This window comes from Marmota marmota, unplaced genomic scaffold (genome assembly GCF_001458135.2).
Source record: "Marmota marmota marmota unplaced genomic scaffold, marMar, whole genome shotgun sequence".
NCBI lineage: Eukaryota > Metazoa > Chordata > Mammalia > Rodentia > Sciuridae > Marmota > Marmota marmota.
Window position 1 is genome coordinate 23,409,700 of NW_025999982.1, and position 16,242 is coordinate 23,425,941.

The 16,242-nt window shown below is 34.8% G+C and overlaps 1 protein-coding gene across 4 annotated transcripts in view; it reads left to right on the top strand.

Annotated features, from left to right (window-relative positions):
• Positions 1-11,515, top strand: part of Bend6 (BEN domain containing 6) — a 61,567-nt gene extending 50,052 nt beyond the window's left edge. For 2 of the 4 annotated variants that reach the window (XM_048805567.1, XM_015487950.2), the window contains exons 4-7: positions 2,083-2,303; positions 3,689-3,881; positions 4,884-5,020; positions 10,827-11,515. In XM_048805567.1, coding sequence (XP_048661524.1) covers positions 2,083-2,303; positions 3,689-3,881; positions 4,884-5,011 — 542 coding nt within the window. In that variant the 3' untranslated portion in view covers positions 5,012-5,020; positions 10,827-11,515. Of the gene's footprint in view, positions 1-1,428; positions 1,493-2,082; positions 2,304-3,688; positions 3,882-4,883; positions 5,021-10,826 lie in introns of those variants that run through there. The other 2 variants (XM_048805568.1, XM_048805569.1) reach the window with 2 other exon arrangements.
• The last annotated feature ends 4,727 nt before the right edge of the window (positions 11,516-16,242 follow it).

The following is a 16,242-nucleotide window of genomic DNA, read 5'->3' on the forward strand; positions in this document are numbered from 1 at the left end:
TACCACCCTCACATTTAATAATTTGATAGAAAAATTCATAGAGCTCACTGAAGCCTATTTAAAGTCATGATTGTATTACAAAGTAAAGGACACAAATTAGAATATGAGGAGGGTAGAATCTAGGAGGTTTTTTAAATATGGAGTTCTGTTGTCCTCAGGAAGTCTTACCCTCCTGGATCTATGTGTGACCATATGCAGACAGTAATGCTCCTTCAGGAAGCTCATTGGAATTCTGATATCCAAAGTTTTGAATGAGGCTTCATATGGGCATGACTGATTGATTGTCCACATGCTTGAATTCAGTCTCTAAATTATATGGTGGATCTTTCTAGATTTCTAGTTGTGGTCAGCTTCCACCCTCTGGATATTGGGTACAAAAGACTTTACTCTGAATTACCTTATTAGCATAAACTACCAGGTGTGGTCCCAGGTGCTCACCATGATTAACAAAGATAAATCTATCCTTCAGGAAACCCCAAAGGGTTTAGAAGTTACCATCTAGGAGTTGGCACAAAGGCCAGACCCTCTTTGAGCAAGACAAAATTCTTACTGTACTGCATGGCTATGTGAATAATGTCCTCCCCTTCACCCCACTCCACCATATTTAGTAGAGTTGCCTATTAATATAGTACAAGATGTATTAATTTTGATTTGTCATAAATTATTCTAAAGAGTATAGCTCAATAATATGCTTAAGAAAAAATACATAAGAAAGGAGAGAAAGAGAGAGGGAGAGAGAGAGAGAGAGAGAGAGAGAAGAGAGAAAGATTATCTACCATACTCTGAGCTCCAAAAGGGCAAGGGTCACATCTGGTTTTGCTCCCAGTTTTTTCCCCTAGCACTTCACATAGTGGTTGGCAAATATTGAGAGTCTGTAAAACATGGATGTGGGTACTGACAGTCTGAATCTGGCTCTTCTGGACAAGTTACTTATCCTCTAATTGACCTCTTCTGCAATGAGGATTGATTGAGTGAACATCACAGGAATTCTCAGAATAGTTTGTGGCACAGAGAAAAAGTTAGGTAAATATTTAATATTATTAAATGCTCAATAAATAATCACTGATTGAATAAGTGTCTGGCACCATAAGAGATGCTTAGTGAATATTTATTGAAAGAATAAGAAACTATAAATTCTTCTTTAGTAGAGTTGCCTATTAATATAGTACAAGATGTATTAATTTTGATTTGTCATAAATTATTCTAAAGAGTATAGCTCAATAATATGCTTAAGAAAAATACCTAAGAAAGGAGAGAGAGAGAGAGAGAGAGAGAGAGAGAAGAGAGAAGAGAGAAAGATTATTTCAGTTTGTTTCAGAGTCTCTTTCACTTCTCCAGCAAGCAGTGCCCTTGACATTTGATTGAGGAATATAATTAGACAGGGTTCAAGATCTCTTCCAACTCCAACAACATGTTATTTGTCCTTAGGAAACAAACTAGATATAACAACAGAGAAGACCATTTTACATGGAAGCATGAAAACTTTGAATGTGTAAGTTTCCAATACAAACAAAAAGGGACAAAGTGAATATTCAGTTGATTAGCAAAATTCGTCTTTAATACATGACAACATAGATTTGAATTGCAGCAGTGTATTTTTATTAATTTGATAGAATTTGACTGTGGTGGTGGACCATACACAAAGGTTGTGGAAAATTTATTTGAATCTGTAAGAATTTGTTGATTTTATCTTGGCATTTAAACTGGCCTAGTGTGAACTTCCAGAAGGTGATTGATAATAGAATCAGAAACGTCTCCAAATGACAGATTCAACACCTTCAAATATAGAAAAAAAGAATCAACTTTTTAAGTATCAACTTTTTAGCTTCAAAGTAATACACATACACTTAAATACAATGACCAAATTGTTTTAAAATTGATTTATTATTATTAAACAATTATTAAGTTATTTAATAATAAAAAAATCAATGTTTCACCCTCTCCACTATGTTTATTTACCAAAGGTAGAAAATATTAACAATTTATTCCTCATAGTTCTGTGCACATATACAGAATAAAAATATGTAAATATGCACCCTTATGAACATGTTTGTAAAATGCTACTTTCTCTTGCCATTCCAGTGTTACCACAAGCAGTCACCCAGTTTGAAGAATTGGTTAGCATGGCGGAAACCTTGCTTAAGGGTGGAGGGACCATGTCCACATCTGCGTCCACTCTCTGGAGAGCAACAAATAACTCCTCACCAGATTCATTTGCCTCAACAGGCAGTAATTCCAATTCTAATTCTAGTTCACCAGTTTCCTTGAAGGCTGAGGAGGAGCATCATCCTGAAGAGAAGCAGGTCAGTTGGAATACTTGCCCTGTCGTTCTCTGGAAAATAGTTAAATGCAAAAATTAAAATAAAGGCAGAAATGATCATTGTTGTATCAGATAAGTTTTTAGGTAAGTTTAGGACATAACCTTAATATTCTTATTATATTGAACTATTTTATCTATGCAATGAAAATTAATTTCTGAAAGCAAATACCCAGTGTAAAAAACTAAAGTCAAATTGTAGAAAAATGATCAAGTTTTTAAGCTATTACATTCTAAAACCAATAACAGGAGGATACTTAGGCATCAACAGTTATAAAATTTTATATAATTGAGAGAAGATAAATTTCAGTCTCTGTGCGCTGGAGGATCACAATTCCTTTTTTATTTTATTTCTTTTTTTTTTTTTTTGCAGTTTCTCTTAATCAAAAATCAGAAACCCAAAAAGATAAGGTTTTGTTAAAATCACAGATCAGCCTTGGAAATTATGCCTTCAAAGGGGATAATGAAATATTAACAATCTAACATTCAGAATATTTGAGTCATAGTATACCAATTTCCTATTGCTATTAACAGATTAACACAATTTAGTGACTTCAAATAACATAAATTTAGTATCTCATATTTTTGTAGGTCCAAAATCTGGAACAGGCTTCACTGAACTAAAATCAGAGGTCAGCAGGAACATTCCTGAAGACTGTAAAGGAGAATCTGTTTCCTGTTCATTTGTGTTGCAGGACTTAGTTTCTTGTATGTAGAACTGAATTTCCCATTTTCTTGCTGGCTCTAAACTAAAGGCCATTCCCACAGCTAGAGGCAATCACACCCCTTGGGGTCATGGCCCACTTCTCCTACCTACAGAGCCAGCCATGACACATAAGTCTCTCTTTCTGAATCTTTCCTCTTTTTTGTGTCTCTCTTTTCTGACCCACTCTTCTGCCTCCCTCTTCTGTTTTTAAGTACTTGTATGAGTAGATTAAGCTCACACGAGCAATCCAGGATAATTTCCCATCTCAAAGTACTTACCTTTAATCACATCTTACAAAATTGCTTTTGTACTGTGAGGTAATATAGTCACAGTACAGGGATTAGGCTGTGATCTTCAGAGACCATTATTCTGCTTACCACACTTGGTATGCAGTGCTGAGGATAGGATTGATCCTTGAAGCACCAAATCCAGATTACATGACAAGAATTTACATGAACCCTGGAACAAATATCTCATAAATACTGAGAATTATCTCAAAGATAACATTAAACTCTAACCCTTGAAGTGTAAAGCATATACTAAAGTATAATATGTCACCTTAAATAATGTTGATATTGTTTGCTGGCACATCTTAATTAGTAATATATTTCTCCAGATACCATTTTTCTTTTTCTAACTTCGACTATTATTTCTTACTTTTTTAGTTCAAGATTGAAAAATGGCAGATTGCCCGTTGTAATAAGAGCAAGCCTCAGAAGTTTATTAATGATTTAATGCAAGTACTTTACACAAACGAATACATGGCCACACATAGCCTGACAGGGGCAAAATCCTCTACTTCAAGGGACAAAGCCGTAAAACCAGCTATGAATCAGAATGAAGTTCAAGAAATCATAGGTGATAATATCATTTCATTATATTGTCACACAAATTTGAAATTGTGTTACCATTCAAGGTCAAGTTATTCTTTCATGGTCCTTTTTATTTTTTTTCAAATTTATTGTTCTATGAAAGAAAAATTTTAGAATAGTATAATGCTTCCATTAAACATGGGAAAATTTATTGAAAACTTTTCATTAAAATGGTTTTTAAAATAAAACTGAAGGTCATATGACCAACAAGTTTGAATTAATAACATTTGTGGCTTTCAAAAATAAAAAAATTTAAAATAAAATTTCAATAACAATTTCCATTTTTCTCTTTCTTGGTTATATCCTTCATCTTTTATTCTAGAAAGATGAAGGTTAACTTGACTATACTATTTGTAGTTTTTAAATTAATAAACCTTCTTACATATAATCATCTAGATTATTAAAAAAAGATTTTTTTTTTTTTTGCAATCATCCAACAAATTTAGAGAGTCTCTGAATCCGGGTTCTATGTATGTCATTTCTTAGCTGGAAAAAGATAATTTGGAATCTAGTAGTTTCAACTGATGTTAGGAATGGATAAAAATAAATACCTAACGTTATGGAGCAAAAAGATTTCAGGTTGGAAGTAAGGAGCAGGGTTATAGTTGAATGGTGCCATAGGAAGACAAAAGTATATTCTGCTTTTACAATATGGACCTTCTGGGGCTGGGGTTGTGGCTCAGTGGCAGAGTGCTTGCCTCGCACATGTGAGGCACTGGGTTCTATCCTCAGCACCACATAAAAAAATAAATAAACAAAGATATTTGTATCCATGTATAATTAAAAAAAACAGACAATATGGACCCTCTGTTATCTCTTGTTTTATTTTGAAAACAAAATAATTTAAATACCTCTTGGGAATTTGGGGTACTTTTGTAAAATGGAGACAAAATTACAATGTAGAATGTTTAATGTTTTGCCTCAGTTTGTGCTTTAAGATTCAAAAGTCTCATAAAGTGTTTTGGGGTGTTATTGTTGTCTTTTACAGGAGTAACAAAACAGTTATTTCCCAATACGGATGATGTTTCAATTAGGAGAATGATAGGGCAAAAACTAAACAACTGTACCAAGAAGCCAAGTTTAAGCAAAAATCTTAACTCTCAGGATATTAAGTAGATCCTTTTGGTAAGTTTTTACATCTTCACAATCCTTTCAATGTGACAGCAAAATGTGCTATTTTTATCTCTGAAACAGCATTTTCCAAATACTCCACTGCAGAGTACTCTTTTCCTCCTTCTCTTTTTTGCTTTCACACCATGAGGTAAGAGCTTGCTCCGCCATGCACCCTCACCACAAGCCCAAAGGCAACCAGACCAAAACATCATGGACTGAGACCCCCAAAAATGGGAGCCAAAATAAAGCTATTCTTTTCATAAACTGATTATCTTGGATATTTGTTGTAATAATAGAAAACTAACTAAAATGCTCTCCATTATTTTGATGGGAAATATGTATGATCATGTTATTAATAGCTTCATTGAGGTACATGTAGGTAACACACAAGAGTAAGGTTCACACGTTTGGAAGATATCCCTTCTCCCTGCCCCCCCACCCCCATTTTTGAAAATATTTTCAGTTATAGATGGACACAACACCTTTATTTTGTTTATTCAGGGTTTTTTTTTTTTTGTTTGTTTGTTTTTTAATGTGGTGCTGGGGATCCAACCCAGTGCCTCACGCATGCTACCACTGAGCCACAGCCCCAGCCCTCTCCCTACTTTCTTTACTTCTCTTTGACTTCTGTTTTGTCTGTTTTCTGCCTAACTGGAGTCACCATCAACACTATTTTATTTGTCTTCATTTTTTCTGACCATGTTTTAAGTGGAACATGGAGTTATCTATGTAGAGTAGCAACTTCCTCCACCCTCTACCCATTGCTGTCACTACCATCCTCCTCAAGGGTCCTTCATCTGTTTTGTTATACAAGTAAGTCCAGCTCCAATGAGAGCCAACAAGAGTCTCTCTTTCTTAAAAAAAAAAATACTACTTACAATAACTGCAGTGAGATTCTTCCTCTTGGCTCACACATATTGGAGACTGACTTCACGAGTTATAAAAGATAAGGATATTTGGATCCTTTTTCTCCCCATGGGATTATAAATTTCAGTAGATTGTGAATCTCATAACTTTCCAATTATAATTGTGTAAATGTGCCCTAGAACTTCTCATTTTGACATGAGACAAGCCAGATATCCTGAATATATTCAGGGTAATATTCAGAAATTTGACCTTTCTGAATGCTATGAAACTAGAACTCCAACTCATGAAGCTATCTTTTGGAGCACATTATTATATTTCTGAATTCCATAAGTCATTTTAATATCCTAAGCTCTGTCTTTTTTAATATCTTAGACTACCATGGATAGTAACAAAACACACATCTGACTTTATCAGCCAGCAGGATATTGAAGAAATGAACATTAAAAGATTTTTATATCAGTTTTGCTTATGCGTGCCAGTAGTAGTGTTATTAAGCCTCCTGACTATGGCATTAATGAAAATTGAAACAAAGGAAAAACCTTTTGTTTTGAACACAATATGTTCTTGTGCCTCTGGGCCTGAGCCAGGTTACCTTGATTAGGAATGCATGTTTTGAATCAGAAGTGAAGATTAACATAAATGCAAATTCTGTTTAATTTGGCAGATATCTTTAACTTAAAGGATAGCTAAATTCAACTTATATCCAAAGGACTGAAGAAAATATTCTACTGGGAAAGACATGGTCACATACGCTTGATGAATTAGGCAGATACAGCACCATCTACTGGACTACTGCTGTATTTTTTTTTCCTTGGGTCATTGAACCCACAGGAACATAAACGTGACTACATTCATTCAGATAAACGTACTCCCACTCTGTCCTGCCACCAAAAAAATATTCCCTGGGAAAATTATTTTCCTAGTATTGGTATTAGCAAGGCAAGAGGTACTGAAAAATCATGCAAATGTCTACAAATTCCTGTGCATCAAGAAGCCTAGGGTCCCCATCATGGTTCCTATGGTAGACTGTGTCCATGTCCCAGGACTAAGCTCAGGTGCTTGTTGGTGACTTATTTATTTATTTATTTTTAGAGAGAGAGAAAGAATTTTTTTTGTTGTAGATGGACACAACACAATACCTTTATTTTTATGTGGTGCTGAGAATCGAACCCGGGTCCCACCCGTGCTAGGGGAGCACTCTACCGCTGAGCCACAATCCCAGCCTGGTTGTTGGTGATTTATGAATTGAAAGTCATTTTCTAGATAAGGTTCATTTCTGTTGGAGTAAGAGCTAAATTCTGTCCCTCTTAATTTAAAAAAGTCTATTCTCCTATTCCTGTGATTGCCCTCAATTTGCCTCAGCTCTCACTTGCCAAGAGCTTGAAGTTATCAATCTTTCTGACCTTTCTCTATTTTTTCACTTCTTTCTTATAAGAACTGAAAAAAATTATTTATAAGAATTACAGAATATTAGGCTACCACCTGTTTTTTTAATAAACAATGACTTTTTTTAATATTTATTTTTTGGTGTAGATGGACACAACACAATGCATTTTATTTTTATGTGGCGCTGAGGATCGAACCTGGGTCCTGCCCATGCTAGGTGAGCACTCTACCACAGATCCACAACCCCAGCCCTACCACCTGTTTTTTAAAAATATTTTTTTAGTTATACATGGTCACAATATATTTGTTTATTTATTTTTATGTGATGCTGAGGATGGAACCCAGTGCCTCACATGTGCGAGGCAAGCGTTCTGCCACTGAGGCACAACCCCAACCCTAGGCTACTATCTCTTAACTCAACCTACGAAGTGATCAACAGCCTTCTCCTGAAATGTCCAAAGCTACCTCAATGTTGATCATCTCAACATACTATCACATATGCATATATAATTGCTTAGAGCTAATCTAACATAGTGGCGCTTACATAGCAGGTAGGCAGGCTATTTTGCCCCTTTCCTTTCTCTCATCAGGGGATATTTGGAAGTGTCTTGAAGATTGATTCTGGTTGTCACAACTGGGTGGTACTACTGGCATCTGGTGAACAGAAGTCAGGAAGAGTCGATTTTGCCATCTTGGGTCCAAAGGCAGTTTGGAGGCAAAATTCTTTCTTCCTCATGGGACTTTGGTGGTTTCTCTTAAGCCCCTCTTAAGAGTAGGGAAGGCAATCTGCTTTGTTCAAATGACTGATATGTTAATCTCATCTAAAAATATCTTCAAAGCAACATCTAGGCTGCCATTTGACCAGACAATTTACACCATGGTTGACACATTAAATTAACCATCATTACTAATGTGTTGGGAAGGAAAGTCAGGTTTGAAAGGCTGCTGCACCTTTTAATAATGGTGAACTTTGTAAAATCACATGACTTCTCTGAACTTCAATTAAAACAGGGATAACAGTACCATATATCTCAGATCCAGGACTTCTGGAACCTGAATCTGAATTGAATTTGCAGAGTCCTCTTTAAGGGAAGGAATGCAAAGTATGAATATATAATTGGTTCCAGCTCCATATATTAATTTAGAAGAAAAATAAATCATGAAAACTACATTGTTAGGTGTTAACAAATTTCTCAGATATCACATATATATATAATGTAGAGAAAATGACATCATATTAACAGCTGTACAATATTCTACTTTATTTAGTTGTGTACACACTGATTGCCTCTTCTTTTTGAAAATTTTTTTTATAGTTGTAATTAGATAGCATGCCTTTATTTTATGTTTATTTTTATGTGGTGCTGCCTCCACGAGCTAGGCAAGCACTCTGCCACTGATAATAAGCCCTGCCTATTCTTTTATTGTCTCTGCATTTGATGAGAATCTTGTAATGGCATTTTCTGTAGGAGGAATAGAAAAAATTATTTAGACTATTCTCTAAATATTTTATGGAAATTTGCTTTCTATTTTTCTCTTTGACAATTTTCTTTTACTGAGGTTTCTTTTACATTGTCAATTCTTTGTTAGTAATATGAAATTTTTAGGATTGTTGTAAAATTTGGAGAAACTTTTCCAGGCATGGTGGCACACATCTCTTACCCCAGTGACTTAAGAGGCTGAGCCAGGAGGACTGCAAGTTCAAAGCCAGCCCCAGCAACTTAATGAGGCCCTAAGTAACTTAGTGAGACCCTGTCTCCAAATAAATGGGGAGATGTGGCTCAGTGGTTAAGTGCCCCTGGGTTAAAAAAAATGGGGGAACCTCTATTGAATCTCTTTCATATCTAAATCAGAAGATGTCAGGTCTTTTCGGGTCTTCTCTGAATGCCTGCTCTTAAATGTTCTCTGAATTAACCATATTCAGAATATTCCTAGAAGACATACCAAACTGAGATGACCAAGAAAAATATAACTATACGTGGATGACATTGCAAAACACATAAAATACATACTGGTCAACCCTTTATTAATGGTCATTTATTTTATTAAGATCATAGAAATGGTTACTGCTGCTCCATAGTTACAATAAGAGGACAAATTATCACTAAGAGACAGTTGAAATGGAAAGAGCCAGCTGTCTAGACTGGTTGTGGTTGAAATATCTTATTTTTGCAAACTTAACAAAATACAGTCATGCGTCAGGTAATGTTGTTTCTGGTCAACGATGGACTGAATATACAACAGTGGTCCCTTAAGATTATAATGGAGCTGAAAATTTCATAGTGATGTTTTGGCTATCATAACACATTACCAATGTCTTTGTGGTGATGTCAGTTTAAACAAACCTATTTGGTTGCCAGTTATATAAAAGCAAGATACATATAATTATGCACAGTGTATAATGCTTGGTAATAAGTAACTGTTATCGATTTCTTTACTTACAATATTATAGTTTTTATAATTAGATGGCACTCTTTCTACTTATAAAAAAAAGTTTATCATAAAACAGTATACAATGTTATGACAGCAGTAGTCTCATTCACTCCCTTGATTGGATTGATTTCTCTTGTGCTAGATGTAGTCTAGTGTTGCTTTGTTCATCCTGGCCCTTGGGGCAATAGGCTATACCACTTTTACACTATACAGCCTATGTGCATAGGCTCCACCATCTAGGTTTGTGTGAGTATGACAAAAATGTCTAACTATGCATTTCTCAGAACACGTCCAGTTCTTAAGTGACAGTGTGACTGTATATAAACACATAAAGATACTGATAGGGCCTCTTTTTTGAAGGTACCCAGGCAAGTAAGCTTTCTAAGCATCATAGTAATTCTGCCTCTAACCTTGCTCATTTGATTCTTCTGTGTTTTGAATGAGGTGAAGCAGGTCTGGAAAACTACCAGACACTTAATAAGCAGTAAATAAGCATTATTGAACAATAACAGAATTGTGAATAATACTTTAAGATGGTTGATCACTTTGCATATAGGGGGTAATTTTTGAAATTTACCTATTTTGGGGTCTTTTAAAATTTACTTAATAAAAAGTTTTTTAAAAGTCACTTCAGGGCTGGGGATATGGCTTAGTTGGTTAGAGTGCTTGCTTCGCATGCACAAGGCCCAGGGTTCAATCCTCAGCACCACCACCACCAAAAAAAAAAAAAAGTCTTTAAAAAAAGTCACTTCAGATAAAAATTAATGTGAAATACTTTAACCATTTTCTGTGCTGAAATTTCATTGCACAAAATAAAATAATCACTGATACACTTTACTAGTAATGGTTCTTATCAACAATTTGTATTTTTAAAAATATTTTTAGTTGTAGATAACACAATACCTTTGTTATTTAGTGTTTTTGTGTGCTGCTAGGGAATGAATCCAGTGACTCACATGTGCTAGGCAAGCTCTCTACCACTGAGCCCCAGCCCCAGCCCAACAATTTGTATTTTAAACACAAATTTGTAATAGATATAAAAATAAATAATTCACACAATTCTTAAAGTACTATAAAACCTGTAACACAAATTTTCCCTCTTTTTCTTTTTTTGAAATTTTCTTTTTTATAGGTATGACAGGTATCTGAAGCAAAGCACCTTCAGTTTTAAGACTAACATTGGACTAGAGAATTTGCAACCTCCCTGGCAGTGAGCATAGAGAGATATGTGCAGTGACAGGCTATAAGTCATCTGTAACATCGCTGGACTCTCCTGATGGAGTAAGAAGCTTGCTGAAGAAGCTGCATGTCGATTCCACCCTGAATACCAGTGATGCATCAAACCAGAGAAATTCTACCAGTCAAATAAGCATGCAGTATGGTTTCTTTGGAAATATGCATTTCCCTATTCCCAAATACTTCTCTGTACAGCTGAGCAGGATAGTCAGAGCTCTTACATTAGCAACAAAACTTCAATCCCTCAGATCAGTCGTTGTCCTAACAAAACATTGTATATTTATAATTACCAGTGACTCCCCATTATAGGTTTTGGATCTTTAGCATAAGCACATGTTTGGAAAAGTAAACAGAAATAATCAATGTTCACAAAGAGGAGAATGGCAAAGTGAGCCTGCACTCTTGTAGCCCGTCAAACCAAGTAATAATGTTTCAGAAACAATATTATTCTGTTATCTAAAAATGCATAAAAAAGGAATCTGGGGAAAACAGCAAACAGCAAAACCTTTTTAACAGTAAACTATTCTACCAAACTCCTGAAAAACAAATGAGCCCAAGATTTGTGTATGTGTGTGTGTGTGTGTGTGTGTGTGTGAAAACAGTGTATCAATCTCCAATATAATCTTTGAGTTTGCTTAGCTGATATGCTTCTTTTTATTGTCCAAAATAAGCTAAGTACAGATGTCTAATATAAAACATCCATACCACCTAAAACATCCTATATAAGATATAACATCATATGTGTTTGATTCGTTATATTGCTACACTGCTTAGTTTTAACTGGTTTGTTTTCATGGTAGCAAAGGAAAAATGAATTGAAAAAAATCAATATGGGTTTGATAATCACACAAAAAAGACAAGTGCCATTCTGTAAAAAAATCAACAAAAGACAACATTCTTCATGAGGCTTCTCACTTGATGTCAGGTTGTCACAGATGACCACTCTGCAAGGTACAGCTGTGCTTCTTCAGTGTACATAGTCATGTTTAAACTTGGAAAAGAGGATGCTACAGTAGTTACAAAGTTCTGTATCATGGACCCAGGGAACATTCCATAAATGTTGCTTGATAACCATTATGGTTGTACAAAATAAAGTTCTTAAGAAAATGACTTACATAACATTTGCTACTTTTAATTAAACATAAATAAATCCTATTGAAAAGAGAAATGACATTTTCTTATTTCTTTACTAATGTATAAAATTCAGAGAAATTTCTTTTTCTAGGCATATGGCCTCTTCACTGAGGTATTACCTTTATAATTTGACTCTCTGGTTATGGTTTGTTTGTCTTGAGTCACACTACACAGGAGATATAGATAATGTCCAAGAGGGTAAATATATTTAATATTTTCATTGAAAAAATGGTAATCTTACTAATCTTATACTATTTCTTCTTTTAAAAAGCCTACTTGATAATATGCCGGGTTTCTGTTCTCGCGACTAAAAGGCTCAGGGGTCACTCCAGTTGAACTGGGCTAATTGGGCTGCACAAAATAATCACACAAGAGACACAAATACCTTTTTCTTTGGCGTCGTTGTGACGGCTCCTCTGACCTTAAGGGTCCACAGGAAGAGAGAGAGAGAGCACCGCACGTGCTGACCCCTTTTATTGAGAAGCCATTCAAATGAGGCAAGGGGTCAGGTTTCAGGAGGCTGAGTCTATCTTCATGATGTCCACTGTCAGCAGGCTGACTGACATCTGGGTAGATCACACCCAAGGGCACAGTAAGAGAAGGGGACACACACAAGGCACTTCCATGGAAGATTCTACCCTAAACAGGGCAAGAGGTTATATTACAAAGGAACAGGTGAGCGTAGTTTCACCCATATGGGGCTGTAGGAAGACACACATCATGGAACCCTAGAAGAATGGGGCAGTCTAGTAGCATGGGTGCCTGACTCCACATCACCCAGCAGGAGAATTAATTTAGTCACATGGGAGGTTGGTCTCCCACAATAATAGAAGTATTGTCTACTAAAGGTAAATAAAATTGCCTTTGCAAAACATAACCATATTATTCAAACATAATTTGTATGGTCTTTATTTTGATATATATTGATGTCTTTAGAGATAAGAGAATAAATGTATTTTTTAAATTCAGCTCTGTACATTGGTCCTTAAAGAATTTGAAAATCATAAAACCAAAGCAGAATCTCAGAAAGTCATGTATACATATGTATGTGTATATATGTGTTTTCACATTTATAAGAATTTAGAACACAGTAGAACTTTAATAAGTAGGGAAAGAAAGGTTTACTCAATAAATGAAAAAAAAATGTCATATTCGTACTTCAAACCATCTTCTATGATTCCATATGTATTTCATATTCCATTTTCCATATTTGTGTTCTCTGAATGGGAAGCACATTCTCATTCCAAGGCTAGTGCCATGAAAAGACCAAAGAAAAATCAGCAGTTGAAGTCTGGCTTACAGCAGGCTTGCACTCAGTTATTAGATTTATAGGTTATAAATTTTCCATTTCTGAGTGCTTTCTTTTCAGAATATATTTTTTGCTTATGCTTTCTGAGATCCACTACTTAGGAGACAACTTGATATTCTCCTTGCATTTGCTGCCCAATGTAATTTAGTTCAGTCTTTTAAAGTATGGATTTTGAGATTTTCTGTCACTTACATTGCTAAAAATAGAGTACATGTGTTTTGTTATTCTTCTGTTTTTATTTCTCTGAGGTGCTTTTTAAAATTAACATTTCTGGGCAGGGACTGTAGCTCAGTGGCAAAGGGCTTGCCTCGAATGTGTGAGGCACTGGGTTCGATCCTCAGCACCATAAATAAAGACATTGTGTGTCCATCTACAACTAAAAATATATTAAAAATAAGTAAATAAATAAAATAAAATTAACATCTCTTAGAGGATGGAAAAGGTAAGTAATCTACTAGCATATTCCTTTTTAAAATTTTTTTTAATATTTACTTTTTAGTTGTAGTTGGACACAATACCTTTTATCTATCTATTTATTTATTTATATGTGGTGCTGAGGATCGAACCTGGGGCCTTGCATGTTCTAGGTGAATGCTTTACCATTGGGCCACAACCCCAGCCCTCCTAGCATATTCCTACTGGAGAGTTATTTTCAATGTCACTACTGTAGAATTGCTGAATAAATATGGAACACCTGATGTGATTTGAATCAGATGAACTATAAATACCATAAATTTGGGATATACATATACTAAACAATTATTCAGGCACCTGAAATTCAAATTCAATTGAATTTTTAATGTAATTTTTACCTTTAGTAGGCAATATATTATCAAGTAGGCTTTTTTTTTTAAAGAAATACTATACGTTTAGTAAGATCATCCTTTTTTCAATGAAAATATTAAATTTTGGACATTATCTATATCTCTTGCATAGCATGACTCAAGACAACTATAATTATATATTTTTATATAATTTTTATCCAAATAATTTGGATCTGAAATGTCCCCTACAAGCTCATATGTGGAAGACTTGGTCCCCAGTGCCTGTGTTCAGAGGTGGGGCCTTTTGGGAGATGACTGCATCAGATCTTAATGGGCATTGGAAGGTGGTAGTGGAGACTTTAAGGGTAGGGCTTAGTTACAGGAAATAGGTCACTGGGGTTTGTCCTTGAAGGATATTTTTTTTTTCCTGGCCTCTCTCTGTCCTGCTTCTTTGCTTCTCAGCTGCCATTAGGTGAGCAACTTTGCTCCACCACACACTCCCCACCATGATGTTCTGCTTCATCACAAGCTCGGAAACAATGGATCAAGGTGACCAGGAATTTAAAACACTGAAACTGTGAGCCAAAACAAATAGTTCCTTCTTTAAGTTGATTTTCTCAGTTATTTTGTCATAGCAACAGAAAGCTAATACATGTCCTATATCTTTATTTACCAAATCTGGCTGTGTTATTAAGCCTAATGTCATTTTAACTTTTGTTATTTTATTTATAATACATTTCTCTACATGCTTGTATATGCAGGTACTATTGCTATGGTCTGGATGTATTTTTATGGAAAAAAGCAGATAATAATAAATAATTCTTAGAAATTAAAGTTTTGATGGTTGAAGTAAAAATTCGGGGCTCATGGTACATAGTTCAGTGGTAGAGGCTTACCTAGAATGTTCAAGGCCCTTGGTTTAATTGCCAGCATTGTAAAAACAAACAAACAAAACCCCAAATTAATAAATGGACTTGAAGATACATAACTGAGAAAAGTCTCCCAGAAAGCAGAAAAAAAGGAGATTAAAAAATATAAAATAAGAGACTTAGAGAATCAATACATGATAATTAAATTTAAAAATTTAAATACTGGGGGCTGGGATTGTGGCTCAGTGGTAGAGCACTTGCATAGCATGCATAAGACACTGGGTTCAATCCCTGGAACCACATAGAAATAAACAAATAAAATAAAGGTATTGTGTCTGCAACTAAAAATATATTTTTAAAAAAATTTTGAATACTGGATATATATGTGTATATGTTTCTATTCATCGCCAAAATTAAAGAATGTGACTATCCAGTTTGAAGAGGTACATCACTCAAGAAAAGAATAAAAAAGAACACAAAAGAAGAATTTCATCCAATTCTAAATATCAGGGAAAGAGATAGGAAGATAGCTCACTCGAGTGAGCTTATGTTGTCTTTAAGAAATTACATCTATAGGTACATAAAATCCATTTGTCTTTTAATCATGATTAAAAATTTTAATCATCTTGTCAATGCATTGTCCATTTTTAAGAAAGTGACATAGTTAGTGTTTATCTCCTTGCAATTTATAAGGAATCTGTGAGGTAATATTATGATAACATGTAAATATCTTCTTCTCATGAAACTTATACTTCAAGATTTATTATTTACTGATGATTCTTGTTTTAAAAAATGATGGTACAAAATAGTCATTTTCTGACTCTACCAATCTTTCCTTCTCCCTTGCTCATAAATTATCTATTCTTTATGGATATGGATTCCTATTTATTCAGTGTGTAATCCATTTCTATTCCAACTTATTCTGATTATCAGTTTGTCCCAGATTCAGCCAATTTGAGTATCTTTTTACTGGGTCATGTGACCATCATTTTTTGAGCAAATCCTTACTTTTTGGCATAGCAAAATATTCTAAGTGAATCTTTCTTTTTAATATTTATTTTTTAGTTGTAGTTGCCCACAATACCTTTAATTTATTTACTTATTTTTATGTGGTGCTAAGGATCGAACCCAGGGCCTCACACGTGCTAGGCAAGCGCTCTACCTCTGAGCCACAACCCCAGTCCCCCTCTAACTGAATCTTGTATATTCTTTACCATGTCCTAAAATCAGCCATTT